At 35.2% G+C, this 24165-nt stretch overlaps 1 protein-coding gene across 3 annotated transcripts in view; it reads left to right on the top strand.

Annotated features, from left to right (window-relative positions):
• The window catches only part of LOC120630837 (Ig-like and fibronectin type-III domain-containing protein 1), a 225004-nt gene that overhangs the window by 130976 nt on the left and 69863 nt on the right, over positions 1–24165 (top strand). For all 3 annotated transcript variants that reach the window (XM_039900132.1, XM_039900133.1, XM_039900131.1), the window contains one exon: positions 10598–10664. In XM_039900132.1, coding sequence (XP_039756066.1) covers positions 10598–10664 — 67 coding nt within the window. The remainder of the gene's footprint in view (positions 1–10597; positions 10665–24165) is intronic.

Raw genomic sequence — 24165 nt, 5'->3', positions numbered from 1 at the left:
AATGAAGTCTTTTATTGATTCATAATTGATACTTATTTGAATTTGGTTAATCATTTTACATTACTAACATATATATATATATAACATTTGACGGAGCACTTAGGGGTTACTGAAGACAAAAGTAGTAAGTAGAAGGTGAAGTTAAAAGGCAGTAATTAAAAAAAAAAAGCAAAGTAACCATATCACGGCAATCGTGAGCTGGCACTTCAGAGCAAAAGTCGTATAAAGAAAGTCTCTGATAACAGGTCAGAGGATAACAGAGTGCGAAATAAAAAAAAATTATAAAACATTGAACCGTTTAGGTTTGATAGGCTTTGGAAAAAAAGCTTGATTGCTATGGGGGTGTCCCCATTGTACACATACGCTTAGGGACATATTTCACCGCGATTTCCCCACATCCGCTGAATTATTTATACTATCGCGATGGCTATAAATTGATCTTGTTATCTTTCTGCTAAACGCGCTCGGACATCATAAGTGAGCAAAGTTATTTCATCAGCAGGCAGGGCCGGACCGATCATATAGCCGAAATAAGTGACGGTGTTGGGTATAGGAATGTAAAATGGTAATCAACTCCGTCGAACATAAAAATCAGAAAACGTAAACGTGAAAACCTGTTTATAGTTTAAGTCAACCAATCTATTATCTGTTAGTTTTCCAATTAAAGAAAAAAATGTATTAATTTAGAAGCGGTGATAGATGAGTGGGTAAGGCTTCTTTCCTTTCGTGGAGACCGAGTTCGAGCCCCGGCACGCGCCCCTAACTTTTCGGAGTTATGTGCGTTTTTAATTTAAGCAATTTAAATATCACTTGCTTTGAAAACATCGTGAGCAAACCTGCATTCCCGAGAGTTCTCCATAACGATATCAAGGGCGTGTGAATTCTACCAATACGCACTTGGCGGATTGGTAGAATTCACACGCCTTGGCGTGGTAGACTACGGCCTTAACCCTTCTCATTCTGAGAAGAGAGTAGTGTTAATAGGTTGATATTAATAATTGATAATTAATTTAGAACTTTTTTTCTACTTTGATTATTTCATTTATTAGAGGCATAAAAACCCATATATCAGCTTTTATATACAAAGAAATCTAAAGTTAAACGTATACATTAAAACTTACATCTAACTGAAATAGTTAATAAACTTATTTCAGATGTCATAGGTTCTTATTTTTTAAAGTCATGGCTTTACGCGTTACAATGAGATTTAATTTGAATATTAAACACTTAAAACATGGCTTTATGCTTTAGAATCGAATAAGATATGAATATTAAAAAATTAAGACATAGCTGCACGTTGATATACCTTTGCCTTTTCCCAACGGGAAATAATAAAAAAAAAATTGTTTATAGTAATAATTGACGGGCTAAGCAGGTGAGCCACCTTGGTTGTGGAAATCCATCGTCTATAAACAGAGCCAATAGGGCATGAAGAAATACATATAACAAGAGCATACATAAAACTCATGTTCATAAAAAAAATTATAAAACGTGTACTATTACAGGTTTTCACGTCAACGTTCATGTTTTATAATTTTTATTTTTATTTTTATTTTTTGATGTTTTTAGTCCGGAATACAGCTATGTTGCTTTGCAGTAGCAGCGGTAGATGGTAATTCCCCGGACGAGTTCGAAACGCTTCACACTATGTTAAGTAGAACCGTAAGATACTCCCAATTTTTTACTCATATATGTACAAAAATATTTTTCCTTAGTTTGGCAAAACCGCTCAATAGCGCTACTCACCCGAGTCATCTAGCCGAACGTTTTTTTTTTTCATTAAAAATAAAGTAGGTAATACTTAACGTATTAGTGTACCGACAAAAGTGACTTATTTTCGTTTGCATAAACATATATACCAACATTGTAAAAGCAAAAGTGTTTTTTTTTATTACCTTTTAGTGGTATACTTATTATGAAAATGAAAAAAATTGCGGAATTCTATGATATACTATGAAAATTAAGCTTATTTTGCTATTCACCGCGAAAAAAGCAGGAGAATCTGTACAGTGTAGGTAATTTATAATTTTTTCAATCTTTTTTTTTAAATAAATAAATATACAACGACAATACACACAGCCATCTAGCCCCAAAGTAAACGTAGCATGTGTTATGGGTACTAAGACGACTGATGAATATGTATAATATACATAACTACTTAGAATATACATATAAACACCCAGACACTGACAAACTTTAATACTCATCACACAAACATTTTCCAGTAGTGGGAATCGAACCCACGGCCCTGGGCTATGAATGCAGGCTTGCTGCAAACTGCGCCAATCGGCCGGCCATCTTCATACTCCACACTAAAAATATTTTCGGAAAGCTACCTACTCTCTACGCACGTTTCGCTCCGACACCAGAGCATCCTCAGGAGAAGTCGACTTTAAAATGAATAATTGTTAGGTACCCATACATACTCCTCTGCCCTTTGATCAAGTCTTTAGACCAGCACTGGACTGTTATAACACCCAGCTAAGTTTGTTGTGGGCTTCTTCTTAGACCAGGACGCGCTTGGAACCCTAGTAGCTTTAGTTTTAAGTTTACGAATATGGTTATCGCCATCATCTCACTACCGTGTAATTCTCATGTAAAGTACGCATTAAAAGTGTAACCTTTGGGCCTACTTGAATAAAGATATTTTTGACTTTGACTTTATAGACTATAGATTATACATATTATATTTGTATAGTAATGATTGTTGTACAAATCGTTGCAGCCAATTATAAATTACAATATTTACTCGTGGTATATAAATAAGTAAGCTAAGCTAAAAGGCTACGAAAATGCAATATTATTGGCAACGGCCAAGAGTTCAAACAACTTTCTTATTATTTATTGACTTTTATTTTCCTTATTAGTTTTACACTTCTATTTTAATTTATCACTCGACACTAATTTAACACAAGTTGCCACTTCGTTGAACGTTCGCGTTCGAATGCCCAAATTTTCGTAGAATGGCCCCCGAGGCGCCATCTTTGTCCCCTCCTAAATTGTTGTTGATCACGTGATATTTAGCAAAAATGCGCGAACCGGAAACGAACTCGCAATCCATGTTAAATCTTATACAATTTACTTAATATTAATATAATTATTCATTTAGTCTATTTTAAATAATTGTTGAATAAACAAATATTACAAATCTACCCTTAACAGTATTTATAATAATAACATTCATAATTAACATCCGGAAATAACAATTCTCTAGTTATACTAGGATCTTGATTATGTTATTTTATACATTTAAACATTTACAGTAGAAGTTTACAGTAAATAATCTTTAATTAATAAATAACCCTAACAATATTGAAACATAAACTGCATGCTTGGAAGATGATATAAAAGAGAATTGGTAAATAAGGAAAATGGCTGGCGCAACAAATTCGCGGCCGTCCAGTTAAACTATATTTAAAGCACTTTCCAATACAGCCTTCCCGGTGCAGCCTCCGCCCAGACACTTTCCGGTGATGTAAATAATTTAAAAACTAAAGCCCAGACGGGCGGGCGGTAAACGGAAATGGTTAAAAATAATATCGAGCAGAATAGTTCATAAAGTAAAATTTCATAATAGCGTTTTTAATCACCGTCGAAAAATAGTTATTTTTACACAATAGTAGTAATATAAAAAAATGCTAAGTTATTTTACACTCGAAAGATGATTTTCATTATTTCTCACACATTTCTCACATTTTCATGAGAGGTTATAAACCGTAGTCCACCACGCTGGTACAGTGCGGAGTGGTGGACTCCACACACCTTCGAGACAACTTTATTTCAACTTCAACTTTATTGAGAAGTATCAGGTTTCCACACTATGTTTTTCTTCACCGTTGAACCAAGCTATATTTGAATTGCTTAAAATGCACATAACTTAGAAAAGTTAGAAATGCGTGCTGGGATTCGAACTTGGCACCCCGAAATTGAAGCTGAAGTCATAGCCACTAGACCACATTATGTATGTACTTTGGTATTTTTTGATGAAGGCTTCGGTTTGCTGTCTGTCACCCATACCGACAAATACGTGCCGCCAAGCGATTTCGCGTTCCTCTACGATGGCGCGTAGAAACTTATTGGGGATGCCAGCCAACATGTTAGCCCACTTTAATATTAGACTGCATCACCAGTTGCCTCCAGTTAATATTGCAGATAAGACCTAACTTGAAATAAAACAGAAATACGAGTAGATGCACGTAAAAAGTGTATACCTAACTCAATATGTATGCAATAAGAGAGGAAAAAATTTACACTTTGAAGGTAAAACGTGGCAAAAACTGCATACATATTTGATAACGAGTTATTAAAAAACTGAAAACCTCTTTATATAACAGCCCGTGTTTTTGTATAGTTGGAATATATATTTTTAATCTACGAAATATTAATATGCTCGATACGTTTTTCAGTTGTTTGGCTAGTTCTTTGTTATGCGAACGCTATTCTGGCTTTGTTTTTAAATTATTCACGCCACCGGAAAGTATTCGAGGGAAGGCTGCTAATATTCACGTACTTATAATGTATGCTTTATTTTTTCTAACAAGTCTTGTTGTGTGAACGATATTTTCATTACCGTTAATGTAAAGTAAGTTTTAAAAATAGAAGAAAAAAACACGTGTTGAAATAAATAAAAACGAATAAAATAAAAATAATTTCTTTATGAATTTATGCTTTTATTATACGATTTCCAAGCTAATTTGGACCTACCAATGCATAAGTTTAAACAATGTGTCAAAACACATTTAATAAATCGTGGTTACTATACGATTGATGAATTTCTTAACGACAAGGCTGCTTGGAAGCAGGCTCCGCTCTCACCTCTCACAAGAAAGAAAATTTTAAAGATTGTATTCTGCTGAGATTCTTGCCGGCTCATCTCCGGGGAATCTGCCTTCCGAACCGGTGGTAGAGTCACTACAAACAGACTGACTAGATGTTTCAAAAGTGCTTACATTAGGCCTATTTGAAAAAAAATAATTTAGTTTTTTTTCAATATTCTTAAAAGGTATTTTACACTAAAAAGTAATTTAAAAATGTATATATTTATATAATAAAACATAAAAAAAATGAAGGTTATAATATGAACAACTGAAAGGCCTGAATGGGTTAGCCACTTAGTTCAAGTCTTTTATTTAGATAAGATTTTGCTTCTTATTTTTAACTTCTTAGGTGCTTTCAAAATGCTATCTCGGTCATCTCTACTGTCATTGCAAAATTGAATCACGTAGTAACATTGTCTGGTGAGAGGCTTCGGCCGTGGCTAGATACCACCCTACCGACAAAGACGTGCCGCCAAGCAATTAAGCGTTCCTGTACGATGTTGCGTAAAAACCAATTAGGGTATGGGTTTAATATAACTGTCATACCCTGGAATAAAAGAAAATGGTGAAACTTATAGCATTTAAAATATGGCTGACTTTAAAAAATGTATAAGAAGACCGCTAATAACCCTTTCAGGTTTGCCAGTTTTATTTATAGCGTTCTTTGTTTCGCGGACGTTATTGTGGTTTTGGCTTTTGAATTATTTACGCATCCGGCAAAGCATTCGAGGGAAGGCTGTACGTACCTCCAATATGCTTTTAGCAGCCTCTGTGGACGTCAGCGAATTTGGCGAACATGTAAAGAATTTTATAATTACACATATATAGGACCGCAGTAGTATTACACGTAGATATAGGAATATCTACGTGTAATACTCGGTAAAGGAGACGAATTTAAATGGTATGAACTAGACAAAAATATATTTTAACAACTTTATGAAGTGAAAAATTCTTTGAACAAGTTGAATACTTTTAGGGTGAACATAAATAATGGAACTCGTGTCATCGTCACCGAACGCTTTCCATGAGTACTGTATACTGTGTATATATCTACAAGATTTAGTTTTCACTCAAAGACTGTCCAACAATGTGTCCTCGGTTATCATCTGTCTAACATTTAGTCTAATACCAAGACAAATCAAGTCGCGGGTCGACGGTCGTAACTTCTACACTTATTTTAATAAAAAATGACCACGGAAATATAATTTATTAGAGGAAACAAGTTGTTACTTAAAAACACGACTGCCAAATACCATAATATGTATTTTCACATTTAAAAATGGCGCCATACAGCCACCATTTTGTTTTTATTTTTAAAAACTATATAGTGTAGTAACTCGTAAACACCTGTAGAGTGAATACAGTCCTTATAGAGACAGCCAGGTCCAGACCAGAAAAAATCAGAAAATATGAATTTCCAAATTGCACAGCAGTAACTTCTGCGCCAGGGAGGTCGGTATTTTAAAAACAAATGCAACAGATATTTTTTAAGCCAAAAAAAGAATTAACAGCGCTTTTAAAAGGAAGCTTGATTTTTCCCCCACTGTGTGTCGCCACGCCAAACGAATGCCATGATAGTAATTTTCTCTTTCTAACGCAGAGGTTATTAGTTTTTATCCACTCCCATACTTTATATCCTCACAGCCAGTCCTTGTAACCTAATATCATCCATTACATAGTATACAAATAAAACAAGTATTAACTATTAATGAAAGAATTATTTATTGTAGTAGTAATAACAAATTTTGTATAGTGTAGTAATATAAAAATATATTTTAAAAAAAAGGTAGTTAAATCGCTAGATTTTTTTCTTAAACAAAACAATAAAAGTATCGAAAAAAATGGCGGGGCTTTGAATAACCTTTTTGTGTTTTTTTTTACGGCGCTTGGCGTTCAGCTGGTTACACGCGTGAATGACAATGTTCTTTTTTTGAAATACATACACATACCACGCATCGAGCAGTAAGAAATTGGTTGTCTGTGCAAAACCCATGATAGAAAAAAAATAAGGGAATATATTATAATGATTATGGAGGGTAGAGGTAAGGAGAGTCATCTTATATGGGAGAAAATTTGAAAAAGTGTCCAGTGTATGCGCTAAATAACAGTTCAAAAATCCTCCAAAATGGCGCTGGTGGATGCACAGGGTATGGTATGAATGTAGCAATCGTAGATGAATTGAAGTATGCCGAGTTAAAAAATTTAATGTCATTATCGACTAAAGTAGTTAATTATTGAGAATTTCAACAACTTAGGTTGTACAAAATATTGTGGTAAATATAACCTTACTTCCATGTATCTCCATACTTCCTTGTTTATTTTTCAAGCCTACTCTAACAATATTTATATTTGGCGCTTCTTTTAAGAGTTACCCTGATGCAAATGTGGCGCCATCCTAATTTAATACATTTTGACGACACTTTTTCATATACACAGATGACTCTCCTTACCTCTACCCTCCATAATAATGATATAATTGTTATTATGACATTGGGTGTTTTAATGTTGGCAATAAGCTAACTTTTTTGTTAACAGGATCTTTTAGAGGATTTAAAGCATGGGAGTAGATAAAGTCTTGCATGCAACCGTTGAAAATTAGGTTTTAAAAATGCAGTTGCCTAAATAACTTTAATGCCATATTTCTCGATACTCGAAAGTTCATGAACTGTAATAACACACAAATATTTCGTTTCAAAGTAGCCACTTAACCCCGCGTATTCCGATATATCAATGTAAGCGGTCGCAGCGAAACCGCAGCAGTGTTTGATCGCTACAACCTGCGGTTTGTACGATTAATTTCCGCTGATCGCGCTCATTTGTAACTCCGCCATATTTGCAATTTTGAAACAATAGTATTTAATGGTTGCAAGCACTCGTACCTACACTCCATTTTTTCTAACTTGTCTTATTATGAAAATTAAGCTTAATTTGCTATACTCCGCGAACAGCAAGAGAATCTGTATGGTGTAATTTATAATTTCTTCAATCCGTATACTCCAATCCAACAGATCCTCGGCAATGTACCCTCAGGAGATGTTTACTTTACAATGAATAATTGTTAACTAATTGTCTTATTTAAATAAACTTTTCATTACTTTTTAACTTTGTAACTACTCTACGCCTAATTTCATCCAAGACTTAATTTGATTACCAATTTGCCTTTAAAGTTTAATAAAGCTAGGTAAAACGCGTAAAATTCCAAAGGCACGTCTCAATCATTGTAACTAGGCAAAGTTGCCGGTCTGAATTTAACGACGTCTATTTGGGAGACAATTAATATCTGTATCAATTAGAAACTTTGATTGCTTCCAGTTTCGGCACCTTCGGAGTATTATTTTATTGCCTACATCCGTCAAAGGCTTTGACGTTTGATTGAAGTCAGTATTTTCATTGCACGGCCAAATAAACATTTTAATTTCACTTCGGCATCATCTCCCAATGACTGGTTAGTGTAAATAGATATTAAAATATATTTGACTACCTCCCTGGCGCAAAGATGAGCGCTGTGAATTTAAGTAGGAGGTCCTGGGTTCGATTCCCGGTAGAAGCAATTCGGGAATTAATAATTTCTGAATTTTCTCCGGTCTGGTCTGGTGGTAGGCTTTGGCCGTGGCTAGTTACCACCCTACCGACAAGCCCGTTACCATCTTAGACTGCATCATCACTTACCACCAGGTGAAATTGCAGTCAGGAGCTTACTTGTAGTGGAATAAAAAAAATAACCATCATCATCAACGTATAGTTATTTACGTCTGTTCATACAAAACCTACTCAAATTGATAAAATAAATAAATATATATATACTACGACACAACACACATCGCCACGTAGCCCCAAAGTTAGCGTAGCTTGTGCTATGGTTACTAAGTTGACTGATGAATATTTTTATGAATAATATACATAAATAAATAAATAGCAATATACATATAAACACCCAGACACTGAAAAACATTCACGCTCATCACACAAACATTTTCCACTAGTGGGAATCGACCCACGGCCTTGGACTCAGAATCAGGATCGCTGCAAACTGCGCCAATCGGTCGACAAATTCTTTGTGATAGACACAGGGCGACGTGTAGCAAGGACGTGGTCCTTGCATGCCCTGCGAAGTGTTTCTCTGTTTACAGGCGATGGTTTTCATTGGTCCGTCAATTATTAATTTTAAAAAAAATTTGCTTCCTGTTGATAAGTTCGTTTCAAATTTTTCAACAGGAAGTCAAGTAGGCCTACTCTATAAGCACTTTTGAAACTTCAATATAAATATAAATCGGATCATAAAACGTAATCGGTTTACATACTCGTAAATAAAAAAATACCAATCCAATTGACAACCTTCTCCTTTTGGAAGTCGGTTAATTAGTTTTACTTATGGAGGGTAGAGGTAAGGAGAGTCATCTGTGTATATGAAAAAGTGTCGTCAAAATGTATTAAATTAGGATGGCGCCACATTTGCATCAGGGTAACTCTTAAAAGAAGCGTCAAATATAAATATTGTTAGAGTAGGCTTGAAAAATAAACAAGGAAGTATGGAGATACAAGGAAGTAAGGTTATATTTACCACAATATTTTGTACAACGTAAGTTGTTGAAATTCTCAATAATTAACTACTTTAGTCGATAATGACATTAAATTTTTTAACTCGGCATACTTCAATTCATCTACGATTGCTACATTCATACCATACCCTGTGCATCCACTAGCGCCATTGTGGAGGATTTTTGAACTGTTATTTAGCGCATACACTGGACACTTTTTCAACTTTTCTCCCATATAAGATGACTCTCCTTACCTCTACCCTCCATAGTTTTACTATTCAACCTTCCTCCATACTTCAAGATGGCGGATGTAATTATGGGCCTGTGACGTCATCTCGGTGAATTAAATACTTGAAAATGCCGTCCAAAAGAAAATCCCCTTTCTTAACCTTTTGAGCTGTGCTTAGTAACTGGTTAAGGCTTTTTTTACATAATTACATGGGACTTTTTGTAGTTCAACTGGCGACATACTCTCTTTCTTGCATTTTTTTTTAATATATTGTTATATATATTATATAATAGCTTCTGCCCGCGACTTCGTCTGCGTGAACTTGAGAATTGGGTCCAAGGCTTCGCTCGTTTACAATTTTTAATCTCACCTCGGGAACTATTTGAGAGATCGGTATAGAATGTCCTTTTCCAGCTCGTCAGGGGATGTACGAGCTCTGTCACAAAATGTTCTACTACTACTAAACTACATTTCGCCGGAACAATGTAAATTCTAAATCGGTTGGCGGAACATCTTTGATCTGTAGGGTGATACGAAGGCACAGCAAATGCCTCGTATCCGACAAGAGAAAATTAAAAAACTGTAAGTTCCAATTGGTGTTCACACCCGGTATCTCACACCTATTTTTGTGGTGTACATTAAAAGTTAATTTATTAAAAAAAAATATATACACACACATCGACATCTAGCCCCAAAGTAAGCGTAGCTTGTGTTATGGGTACTAAGATCACTGATGAATATTTTTATGAATTATATATACATAAATACTTAGAAAATACATATAAACACCCAGACACTGAAAAACACTTATTGCTCATCACACAATCATTTTTACAGTAGTGGGAATCGAACTCACGGCCTTGGACTCAGAAAGCAGGGTCGCTGCCCACTGCCTGCGCCAGTCGGCCGTCGAATTCATTCATTCATTCATTCTTCTACACGTCATCATTCTGACCGATGCGCTAGAGCGGTCGCTTTAAAGTTCTCGTAAAACTTTATGATCTTTGTTGCAGATGAAAACGCTAACGCTATGCTTTACCCTGGTGACGCTGTTTGCTGTCACATTAACTGCTACTGAAGGTAAGAAATATCGAAAAGAAACTGGCGTTACTTTACTATATTAACTTGATGAACTTCAACGAACAGGTTTATTTAATTAAACTGGCACGAAAGAACGAAGGAAACAAAAGTGTGTGCGTGTAACCTTTACGCGCGATTGAAGTAAAACTTATATTAATATTTATTGATGATAGAGTAAAATGTTCCTCGGACTCCCATTTTATTTAAAATTCATTAATATCACTTTCACATTTTATAAATATTTTCATTTGTTAAATAGAATAATTGAAGGTTATCTCTGCACTACACACACAGAAATAAACAATCCTAATTGATTATGATATTTGCCACTAGCTGGCGTATAAGTCAAGAAGCGTGGAGTATATGACATCTACTTACGACCAATCCAAATATTTTTTTTTAAATAGCGGAAACTACACAGATGACAGACGTCTGACTTTAGCGTTACTTCCGTCAGAAAAAATCTGAGTTTACTACCTAAAGAAGTTTTACTTCAAAAAAAACATAGACTACAAATATTTGTCATAGATTATGACTTCCTAAATTATTACAAGTATTTGTGTAAATGACCATAAACAAATACTCTAATGGTAGCAAAATTTCGATAATATAAATCTCCGAATCCTTTTAATGACGATTTTTAATTTTATTGTAATCAAATTTATCCTAAAAGGGTATCGTGTACATGAAAATATGCTGTTTAAAGTAATATGAATATGAACACACTCAAACTAAACATAAAAACTCACAAATCAAATGACCGTGTCTCTTAATTGCTTTTATACAGCGCTAATACTCCACACGAGGGAAATTTACGTACGAAATAAACTCCGCTAAGTAGAATTTGCGAACGCTTGTAAGCTTTCGCATTATAGTAAAATTAATCTTCTTCACCACTTTGAAGTTACACCAACCTACTATAACCCTAATTGCAAACGTACAAAGACCGTATTTGCTTAATTGTATATATGCGTGCTTTAGTTTAAATTAAACAGTTTCAGCGAGGTGACAATAATAGAAGTTTGTGATACATTCAATTGCGATATAATACATTGTATATTGATATAAGGGAAATAGAGTTTGTGTAATTAAGTTTTATTTACTTTACGTAAATGAATTTCAATTTGCAATACTCTGTAGGTAATTGCAGTTCGGGCTATTACTAATTAATTCTATGTAACAAAATTCCAAAAATTCAACATCCAAAAATGAATTTTTAATGTAGACCTTATTACAGGCACTTATAAAGCGTTCATACATTTAACATGTTACCACTTATGCTATGCAATTCCAAATACGCTCTGGTCTAAGAAGAGCACACAACAAACTTAGCCAGGTTTTTTTTGCTATCACCATCTCACAGTCTAGGTAATGTTTAGCCATGAGTTAGAGTTATATCATACAAGTAATCCTTAATTTTAACCAGGAGTAGTGAAGATTTTGTACGGTGGGAGACTTTGGCCGTGGCTCGTTGCCGACTACCGACAAAGTCGTGCCGCTAAGCGATGCTATAGGGTCAGTGTCTGGGTGTTTATCTGTATATATTACTATGTATATTGTTCATAAAATGATTCTTCAGTTATCTTAGTACTCATAACACAAGCTACGCTTACTTTGGGGCTAGATGTATTGTACGGGCTAGATGTGTGTATTGTAGTAGTATATTTATTTATTTATTGAAGCAGAAAGTTTAATTGTTCAAGCAGAAGGTATTATGCAGTATATATGCACATTGTGCGGAGAAAAGCGAAGAAATTCAAACATTTTGCACTTACACCACACGAGGTTGCTTGTTATTACTATTTTAAACGCGCTGTAGCTTCATTATGAACGCTACAATAAAACTGTTACGTACCTACCAATCGTATTTCGTGAAGGGTTCAGAAATCTAATTAATTAAATAAACGGCAGAAGGCCTCCTCTAATTGTGTCCGAAATAATAGAAAACGTAATGAAAGCCATCGATAGACACATTTGTGTAGGGTCTATTGTAATGGCGGATATCGCCGTTGCTTTGTTCGCTATCGCTTTTATTTGATTAGACTTATTGTCATTGGGCTAATTTGATGTAGACAATCTTATTTTAGTTTAATGGTAAGAAATCTTAAAAAAAAAAAAATTTTTTTCTTCCTCTACAAGTTGGATCTTGAATTTTTTTTTTATAATATTAACTGACTTACCAAGAAGATGGCGCTCTTGATGGTAAAGAATCGCCTATAAACAGAGAACACTTCATAGGCTATGCGAAGGTTCAGTTCTGCTAAGACAGACAATCCCGACTTGCAGTCTGACATCAACCCTTGTTTGGGTAGACGCCTTCTTCTTAGGGTGCCGTTTCCTTACGAAGATTAACAATCAGTAGGGCTATCTTGACTTTGTACACCGCTACTCTAAATAATGATTTAGCGCTCTTACCAAACCATTGGCGTAGGTTTTTGAGCCATGATATTCTTCTACAGCCGGACCTTCTTCAGCCTGCCACTTTACCTTGTATGATAAGTTGAAGTGGTTTAAACTTTTAGTGTTCCGCATCGCTGAACGAACCCTCAAACCTAAATCTAAACCCGTTATTGTACCCAAGTATAAGTAAGCGTCAAAATTGCCACTTATACACAATAACTTTTAATAATTTTCTCCATCTTACGGATAATAAACATAACCCGGCACCTATTACTGAAACTCATCTCTGGTGCTCCAACGTCTACCATTAGAGATAATGGACCATAGTCCCGGACTGGGCCATTTCACAATTATTCGGGGTCAAATTTAGGTGTCATTAATGATGGGGTCTCAAGACTATATAATTACTAACGGCGATTATGGCCCTTCTAAAGCTATTTGCACACGACACTGCTAATCGCTGCGGCTTACAAGGGTCTAGATTTACTGACATGGCTGATTTTTGATTCGTTTGCTGAATCTCTTGACAATTAACGCATGAATTAAATTTTAATGTGCTTATCTACATAGGACAAAAGTAAAGAAAACAAAGAAATAATCTTCTAGCAGCGTACCTATTCAATTTGGCAGCCTTATCGCTATGTAACAAACTAGGTACTCAATGCAATGACATAATACTGCCATGATGCTGCACCACAGAGCTGAGTAGGTGACCCAATGAAGCATGGACGTTTTAACTATTTTAAGTGTTTTTTTACTTCTTCAAAATTCAAAATTCATTTATTTTAAGTAGGTCCAGTTTATAAGCACTTTTGGAACGTCAAATCAGTCTATTTGTAGTGACTCTACCACAGGTTAGGAAGGCAGACTCTACAAGAAGAGCCGTTAAGAAACTCAGCAGATTACTCTTTTTCAACATCATTTTAAAGTTTACAATGTTTTAAATTTACTATCTTCTTTTTTATATTTGTATGTTGATTGAATTATTGTGGTCGAAAAGGTTTATTATTATTATACAAGTAGCTATAAAAAATATTATGGTTACCTGTGCCTGATAAAGATAAACCAACGTAGGTGAAATATTTTATTATGATACTACTCTTTATACCGGAAAATACTAGGGGAGCGATTAAAAAAAACCGAAAAGCGGGATAAGATAAAGAAATCTTATCTTTTTAAAACATGAATGTTATAAGTTCGCGGCACTCTTACATTTATTGATTTCCATTAAGCCGCAGCGACAATAAAACCAGTGTAGCCTAGCTTAAGACTGAGCGATGAAATGATCTTAGTACTTTAAGTTCTTTTATATTCCGGATAAAAGAAAAGCCACAGTAGCCTTAAATTGATTTTCCTCCATTCAATAGATCGAAACTTTTTATAGAACTTGATTTCACATTTTTTAGATAGAATTTATAAAGAGAACTTGCTCTTAAGTTAAGGAGACGTTATGCAAATTGGTGCGAAAAATAACTGTAACTAACTCTTCTTTTTTAAATAATCTTTATATCCGATTAATCCACACTGTACTATACTAATATTATGCGGAAATGTGTTTGTTAGAATGTTTATTTGTCCTTCAACAGCCTAATAATCAATCGACTTGATTTTAGGCAAAGAGTTAAAAAGTAAAATAACGGAAAAAAACGGAAAGTAACATAGGTTACTTTTGGTATTGGAAAAACATCAAATTCCAAAGGACGGTTTATAGGAACATTCGTATTCTACACCATGTATCATACTCCCTTTACTTCCTAACAAAGTAACCAAACTTTACCGCGGGTAGCATCGCGGGGTGAAGCTAGATTTTAATAATCCTATTACGTCCCTATCTCTACACTCATTTTTGTCACTTATCGGAGTGCCGGTATTTATTAAAATGTGCAGATGTGCCAGCGTGTTTGGCACCTTTTTCTTCTTCTAACTTGAAGACAGTCAATCCGGACTTGCAGTCTGACGTCAACCCTCGTTAGGTGGGTAGACGCCTTCTTCTAGGGTGCCATTTCCTTACGATGGTGGGCAATCATTAGGGCTATTTTAACCTTGGAGACCGCTGCTCTAAATAATGATTTCCAAACCATTGTCGTAGGTTTTGAGTCCCATGGCTCAATTCAAAAGATTGTTATCTGTAAAATGATGTTGAAAAAGAGCAATGTGCTTAGTTTCTTGCAGACTCTCGGTGGAGTTTCCTCCCGAACCGGTGCTAGTCACTACAAACAGACTGACTTGACGTTTCAAAAGTGTTTATAAACTGGGCCTACTTGAAATAATTGAATTTTGAATTTTGAAGAGAAAAAAAGCAGTTAAAATTGTTAAAACGTACATTGCTTCACTGAGTCCTTAGCTCTGTTTTGCATCATGGCGGTTTTACGCCATTGCATTGAGTACCCAGTTTGTTATATAGCGATAAGGCTGCCAAATTGAACGCTCTGCTAGAAGCTTATTTCTTTGTTTTCTTTACTTGTATCCCATGTTGATAAGCACATAAAAAATTTAATTCAAGACGTGGCTGCAGAAAAATCCCTTTATTCTTCTGCAGCCACGACTTCTTCTGCCAGCCACTTTACGATGAACTGAAGAAGTTATGATGAGTTATGATGAGTTGAAGGAGTTCATACTTTTTGGTGTTCCGCATCATATGACTATAAAATTTAAGACACCTAGACATCGAAAATTATCAATTAACTTTCATATTTGGAATATCAGTAAGCATTCAAACATCCCTACTAATATTATAAATATCAATGTAAGTTTGTTTGTTACGCTTTCACGCAAAAAACTACTTAACCTTACCTCATGAAACTTTGTACATATATTCTTGAAAGTGTTAGAAGTAATATAGGATACTTTTATCCCGACATTAAGCTCAGTTCCTTTGGGAGAGGGGATGAAAGTGTTTGATGATTTTCAGCATAACTCCGACAAATTATAACCGATTTAAATAATTATTTTTTTACTATAGAGGTTATATAATATGTGTTTAATTTTGCCCAAACTGTGGTTGGAGATAGAGGACAGAACTCCTCAGCGGACAGCAGCAAACCCCTCATTCAAGGCTTAGCGATACTGAATACTTTAATTTTTTTTAGAACTACAACTAAATTTAATGCCACATCAAAAAACAAAATCAAACGCAAACGAAGTCGCGGGCAACAGCTAGTAAAAAATATTTGTCACAAATCTCTAATATGCTTATTTTAGAAGAACCTGCCGTTAAGAAAATATTAAGCTTTAGATTTTATTCGCAATTAAGGAGTGAAGCCTTTACTTATACTTTTCAAGTTTCAGAGTAATTAAGACTAGACATTTCAGGGGATCAGAGGTTAATTAATTATACCATAAAGCTACGCGTCCACTGTAGCGCACCAAATACTATTTGTGCTCAAAAAGCGGAAACGCTGAGGTAAACGTACTACGTGAAAACCATTATGGTTTATGTGTTTTATAACTGCTAAACCTCTTCCAGTTAAACCATAATAACCTGAGCCTACAACTTCACTTTTCAAATGAGAATGCAGTCCATTTACAAAATTCTTTGGATTCCGTGGATCGCAATGTAAAACTGCAAAGAATAAAGAACATATATAACTTAAATTCAGCCATTATTTCATGCAATGCATTTTGTCCAAAAACAGTCAAACCTCCCCGGGCACCCGCGCAATGTTGCTACCTCACAAATTTTTCATATTTTCCCAATTTTATGGTTAACGTTTAGAACTTTAGAGGTAAAATTTTACTGCCAACAGATAAATGGACGGAAGTAACTAACCGCCTGATCCTTAAGCTCTGCTAAGTGGCTCTGCCGGAGTTGTTTTTGATACTTCAATATTACTCATGTACACGGTTTCTACATGTTGTTAATTCTGTATACTCTCATCTCTGGCAATGCCTAAACTGAAACCGTGGTCAAAAACTTGCATTAGGTGTCATAGAACCTATTTGTCGTGCAAATCCACGGAGCACAGCTGCAGCGCGGACGTAGTGGTAACACAGCCTTAATAGCTTTACTATATTCAGCGGCGAATCTTCATTAATCAGAGTTTGAATTTCATATTTACAGCTTTAATGACTGCTATAAATTTACTTGATCTTTTCTCGATGCCCGCAGCACCTCGAGTAAATATTGAGTAAATTCCTGCCAGCAATTTGTTCCACAACTTTCGCAACAATGTTGCTAAACATTGTTTAACATGTGTTCATTAATCCTTCGATAGTTACACTCTAATTTACAGCTAAATGGGTATTTTTTGTGATCGTTTTAATTATTCTTTTTTTATTTGCATTTTTCTAAATTTCTAACTTTAAATTGATAAAAGGTCACAAGGGGTCTCCAAGGTAGAATGTTAGAAGGTACAATTTGGCGTCCTTATCGCTATATAGCGATCTGTTCCAGGCAACCATAGGCGTAGAAGTAAATACTATAGAAGCTTGGTAGGTGGTACAACATAAATATGATATTACAGTATATATATTTAATATTATTAATAATAATTGTTTATTGTTCAATAAAAAATAGGTACAAGTTACATTATATCTGTACAATAGGTATAACATATATTAATTCTTATAATTTACTAGGACATAAAGAAATTAACTGTCCCTAAGCTGGGTATAAACCGGTGTTTTACGCGACCGTGCTCTACTTATAAATTGGGATCGTTAAATTCGCAGGCCAGGCATGGTAATCATAATTGTAGTTACAATTTTCATATTTCAGTGGGCAGCGACCATGCTTTCTGAATCCATGGCCGTGGGTTCGAATCCCACAACTGGAACATGTTTGTGTGATGAACATGAACGTTTTTCAGTGTCTGGGTGTATATCTGTATATTATAAGTATTTATGTAGGTTATTCATAAAAATATTCATCAGTCATCTTAGTACCCATAACACAAGCTACGCTTACTTTGGGGCCAGATGGCAATGTGTGTATTGTTGTAGTATATTTATTAATTTTAATTGGTTTAATATTTTGAACGTTTTTATACATATCTATAGAAGATGTACATTTATGATATTATGATATGAATACAAAAATTAAAAAAAAGCAATAACATAGTACTTATATATCTGAACTAGATAAATAATAAACTAAATTCCTTCCCTCGGGTATTTCATCGTATTATAATCAAATTATCTCACAAGAGTCACTCGGTAGAGCTACAAATGGCCCAAATGAAACTTGGGAACAATACGTCATCCTCCCGATACCCGTACAGTTCTCTATAGTTGAGGATCTGCCCGCAAATATACTTAATGGATCTATTCTTCAAAGGGGTTGTGACATACGGACGGCAATCTTATAAAACGTATTATTTTATTAGTTGCATAAATGTTGATCGTAGAAGAAGATAATAGAATCTATTAAGGATTACATGAATGTAAAAAAAGCTTCAGTATGAATTGCTCAACCCTCATAGCTAAAAATTAACTCAACTGTGAGATGGTGATAACAAAAAAAACCTGGCTAAGTTTGTTGTGGAAGTGACCATTGCGCGACTTGCATTTGCTAGCTTGCTTTTGTTTTAAGTTTTAAGTTAACGAATGCAGTTATCACCTTCACCTAACATTAGTGTTAACATGTTATAGGGTCGACATGAATACAACATTTTTGAATTTGAATTTGATTTTAGAAAGAAGAAGAATAATAAAAAAATCTAGTTCAAACTTGCATGCGATTTCTCTCGTTCTGCCACACCATTGTTCAACTTTTACTCAAATTTTATTACCATTTTTATGAAAAGTTACCAAACGAACCAACAAAAAATTTGTACCATTATGATAAACCGCAGATTTTCGTATTTGTAACTTTAAAAATGTAGGGTTTCTTATTAGTTAATAACTTTAACAAAAGTTTACATCCTAGAAGCTTATGATTTAAGCAACTTTAACCTCGATTATATACACTAAGGAATGAATTTTCAGGATAAACCGTTCAGCCGTTCCAAAGACAGACGAAACTACTTTGATAAACATGGATTTAGTTTATAAAATAATTACAGGTTATTGTTGATTTTGTTGATAGAGTGGATTCCTAAGTGTTGTTTTTTTCTCAAATAAAAAAATTATTATTATTAATTAATATATATTAAATAATAATCAAACACTTTAATGCCGTTTACATAATTTGTTGTTAAAAGGAAGGGTTTCTTAATTGGATGTAAAAAGGAAACGACTCTACGAAATAAGACAACGTGTGTAGAAAGAACATCTCGTATGAATGAAATCTTTCATTCCTTATCACGACGCTCCCAAATACCGAGCCAAAGATTGTAGATCCAGATGCGGGCTAATACACACAGTTACCACGGATTCTGAACATCTCAAGGTCTTTTATTGAAACCTCTACGGGCCTGCTGGCGTCAGCGGTTTCGCTGAAAGGCTTGCAGTAACGTTTGTTGCAAGCGTGAGTCAGTTGTCCTTCGCCCGCCGCTCACACTAGTCCACCTAGTACGTTGGTTTAATTGTAAAGTTATTTAATATTTAAAGTCACTGTTGTAGCCTTATTTAATCTCCAGCACTGGATTTCCTACCAGGTTATGCATGCAGCAGGAAAATTGCATAAACGGCAAAAATCCTCCTCCTACAAGAGTTATATATAAATTTTAGGGTAAGCAGTGCTTTTGTGCATGTATGAAGTGCACTACACTGATCTCCAGTAACCTTGATAGGGAACACCGCAGTATATGAAGAATCGGGGGGGTAAAAACAGCCCAGAATCCCAAAATACCTAATGATTATTGATTAGATCATCAATGATGAGCAGAATCCGCGGAAGCTCCAACAATATTTTGAAAATATTAACCAATAAATGGGATAACATTTTATGTTTCTGCCCTTTATGGAGCACTGGGTTGGTACTCACTCACACACCAGGTGCTCAAGATGGTATTTACCTTAGTTAGGAGATTCCTAATTTTTTATTATTTCTATGTTTGGCCAATTTTAGTTTATAATATAGTAAATAAGATAATTGTTATGGTTGTAGCTATGGATTTTTATCTGAATTAAACGTTATTATTATTATGTTGAAATGCAAACCTCTAACAATGATTGTGACCGGAGTACAAATAAGCACGCTGTTATATGTGTTCGTCTGCGTGTATCTGTAACACAATAAAGCTAGGAAGACGTCTCGTATGAGGGAAATCTTTCATGCGCTATCAGTGAGGCGGCCACGCGAACATCACATATATCAAATACGCGGAAGTAATATTATATTTCTTGACTTATGGCAATTGACATTTGAGATCGATGCTTACGGAATCCCTAAACGTTTCGCGGGAATGCGAAAAAATTAAGATTAATATAATCAACCCAAAGCAGTATTTTAATATCGTTGTCATTTTGTTCGCGAGTTAGCTGGCATAATGAAAATTCACCAATCCGCAGTTGGCCAGCATGGTGGAATTCGTCCTAAACCCTTCTCACTGTAGGAGACGTGCCCTGCAGTGGGTCGGTAATGGGTCGATAAATAAATAAATAAATATACTACGACAATACACACATCGCCATCTAGCCCCAAAGTAAGCGTAGCTTGTGTTATGGGTACTGAGATAGCTGATGAATATTTTTTTATGAATATAATACACATAAATACTTATAATATACAGATAAACACCCAGACACTGAAAAACATTCATGTTCATCACACAAACGCTCTCCAGTTGTGGGAATCGAACCCACGGCCTTGGACTCAGAAAGCAGGGTCACTGCGCCACTCGGCCGTCGATATGATGATAACGAGAATTAAAAATTTCACGAGCTTTAACATAAAAAATATTTTATCGATAAATGCTGCGATAACATAACATTGAATTTTATAAATTGACATATTTATATACTTTTAGCCTATATTTTCAGTTTGGTTCAACTATTGATTTAATATGTTACTATGCACGCCTGAAATGGCAGACTGTATGAAACATTTTTATTCGTGTACATTTTTATGTACAAAGTTAAAGCAGTAAACGTATTATGGTTGATTATGATTACTAATCCTATATATATAGGGTTACTGTATTGCATATAAGACATTTTAAAAATAATGATGCTGGTTTTTAAATTTTTTAATTGCCTATAAATATTTCGAAACCTGCAAAAAGAAGTAAATCGCTAAGAGTTGACAACCTCCCTGGAGCAATAGTGGGTGCTGTGAGTTTAATTAGGAGGTCGTGGGCTCGATTCCCGGCAGAGGGAATTTGGGATTTTATGATTTCTGTTTTTTTTTTGTCTGGTTTGGTGGGGGGTTTTGGCCGTGGCTAGTAACCACCTAACCACCCTACGGATAAAGACGTGCCGCTAAGCGATTAAGTGTTCCGGTGAGATATCGTAGAAACCGATTGAGGGTATGATTATCATCCCCTAACAGGTTAGCCCGCTACCATTTAAGACTGCATCATCACTTACCACCAGGTGAGATTGCATCCGAAGGCTAACTTGAATAGGAATAAAGAAAAAAAAGTTGGTTGACCATTGATGGCATATGTATGAAAACCCGCCGGTTGTCTTAGAGCAGCGTGTTGGGTTTATTGGTCTGCTCTACACTACTAATATTTTAATATTTTTTATAGTAGTGATAGCGATATTGAGCGATTTGTGAAAAAATATGTATTCTGCCATTTTGTGGTCGCGGCCATCTTGAACTGATTTTCATCAAACATTGCTAAAAACACTGAAAAAAAAGCAAAATCAACATCAGTTCATCCGGTCGGAAGATAGGACGCCACAGACACACACGCACACACACACATATATTACGTCAAACTTATAACACCCCTTTGTTTTCGCTTAAGACTTTAGAAATAGTATAAAAAATACCTTTTAGCTCATAGTTAGTAGCTAAAAGCGAATTTAAATAACTGAGTGGAATCCCGTCAAACGTTTTAAAAGCAATGTTTACTTATTACTTCAGACCCTAGAGTCTGGAGTGTTGGATCTAACTTAATTTGCGCGGTAATCACGAATCGCATCAAATACTCCTGAAATGCAACGTCTCCTGTAGCAGTCTCCAATCTCACTCTGAAATTTATGAGCGCTCACATTTTTTACTGGGATAGAGTCTGACAGCTAGCTTGACGCTAGCGATGTTATAGCACGTGATCTAGGTTTTTACCGAACTACTTAAGTCCTGGGGTTACACAAAATTTTAAATAACGAATTAACTAAGATGGTTGTGGGTTTCTTCTTGGGATTAAAGCGAATTAATAACTTACGCTGCAAATAAGGAAATTTACTACACTAATAATCTATATATACAAAAGAGAAAGTGTGTGGGTATGTTCCGTATAGGCTCTAAAACGGCTGGACCGATTTCAATGAAACTTTCAGGGAATCTCCGGATTGACCTGGCGAGTTATCCTGCTAAGTTAGGTGACGATCGGAGCAATCCTATTTTGGAACTGTCAAATACAGCTTTTATTTACTATGATGATATTCTATTGTTGGGTGTACATTGGTGTAGATAATGGTCTTCACCCGTTCGAGAAGAGAATAGAAGAGAATGAATACGGAGAGAAATAAATGATTTAATATATTATGAGACTTAAATTAAAAATTTAATAATGTAAATTTTTTAAATAAAATAAAGCAAAATATAGCCCGGCGAAGCGGGTTGGGTACGCTAGTAATAAGCGATTATTCAATTATATAGTATGTAATTTAATTTCGTTAAGTTCGATTTTGTAAGCCGGTGATTAACGTAAATATTGAATTAAATAATATTTGATTAAACTTCATTTGATTGGCGTTAATTATCACATATGTTTCAAATACGTACCCAACTTGCTTCAACGCAAAGGTAGCCGAGGCTATAGTGAGCTAGCACAGCGACTAGTAAGACCTCCGTTGAGCCTTGGTTCCCTGAAGACCCGGGGAGTTTTATTAAAGCATTCAATGAAACCGGGAGCCGTATTTTACATGCGATATTAGGAGGTTATGCGATACTAAATACATTATCTTGTACCTAAAAGATAGGGAGGAGTTTGGGATGTCACCAAGTAAGGGTTTATGTTTCCTCATCATCATCCACCATTACCATCATCCACCGTCCCAATAACGACCCATTAACGTCCCACTGCTGGTCAAAGGCCTCCTCTGAGCTACTCCAATGCGATACCAAATATTTCGGAATAGATTGATTATGAATTTCAGGCTTTAGTGCCCGTTTCGAGGCAGTAGAGTGAACAATGCCAAATTCCTAACTCCGGGTTTTAAAAGAAGTTTTTTTTAGGGGAACCCCAAAAATTATACATTTTTGGTATCGATCATAGGTAATATATTAACTCATCACTAAGGCAAACAAAGGATGCAATCCTCGGGTGATATAAATACAATAATATTATTAGCGTAGCTCTTAGTAAGACCTTGACTTCCCTGAGCAATGGCTCAGCGAAGCCTCGGGGAGTTTTGTTAAAGCATTTAATGAAACCGGGGGCCCGCAATTTACATGCGGTAGACGGCTGACTGTGGATTAATGGATCGCTCGCGAGTTACGAGGTTACGCGATACTAAATACATAATCTTGTGACTAATAGATAGGGGCGAGTGATGGGACGGTGTGGGCTTTAGATTGGGGCGAGGGATGGGGTGAAATGGAGTAAGCTTCTTATGAGATATAGTATTGTACTAAGTGTCGATGAAGTCTTTTTTTATTTTTAGTCCTATTGGATAGAAGCAGGCTTTACTTTGCGGAATATATGATATATTATGAAAATTAAGCTTAATTTGCTATAGTCCGGGAAAAGCAGGAGAATCTGTTTGGTGTAATTTATAATTTCTTCAATCCTCATACTCAGACTCCACGATCTTCAAACATATCTTCGGTAATGTACCCTCTACGCGCGTTGCGTTCCGAAACCGGAGCATCCTCAGGAGATGTTGACTTTACAACGAATAATTGTTAAGTTGTTTAACTTACTTAACAATTATTCATTGTAAAGTACACATGCATGTTTTATTAAAAACAGTTGCATAAATAACTGTTAGAATATCAAACTGAACTATATATAGCCAAGCGAGGCCGGGTTCAGCTAGAATAAATATAATATTGGTCCATTACCATAAATTCAAACTGAATCTATCATACGAGGGTATATTTAAG

Source organism: Pararge aegeria, chromosome 17, assembly GCF_905163445.1.
Source record: "Pararge aegeria chromosome 17, ilParAegt1.1, whole genome shotgun sequence".
Lineage (NCBI taxonomy): Eukaryota > Metazoa > Arthropoda > Insecta > Lepidoptera > Nymphalidae > Pararge > Pararge aegeria.
The sequence above is the reverse complement of the archived record's forward strand: the minus strand, read 5'-3'. Positions and strand labels throughout refer to the sequence as shown.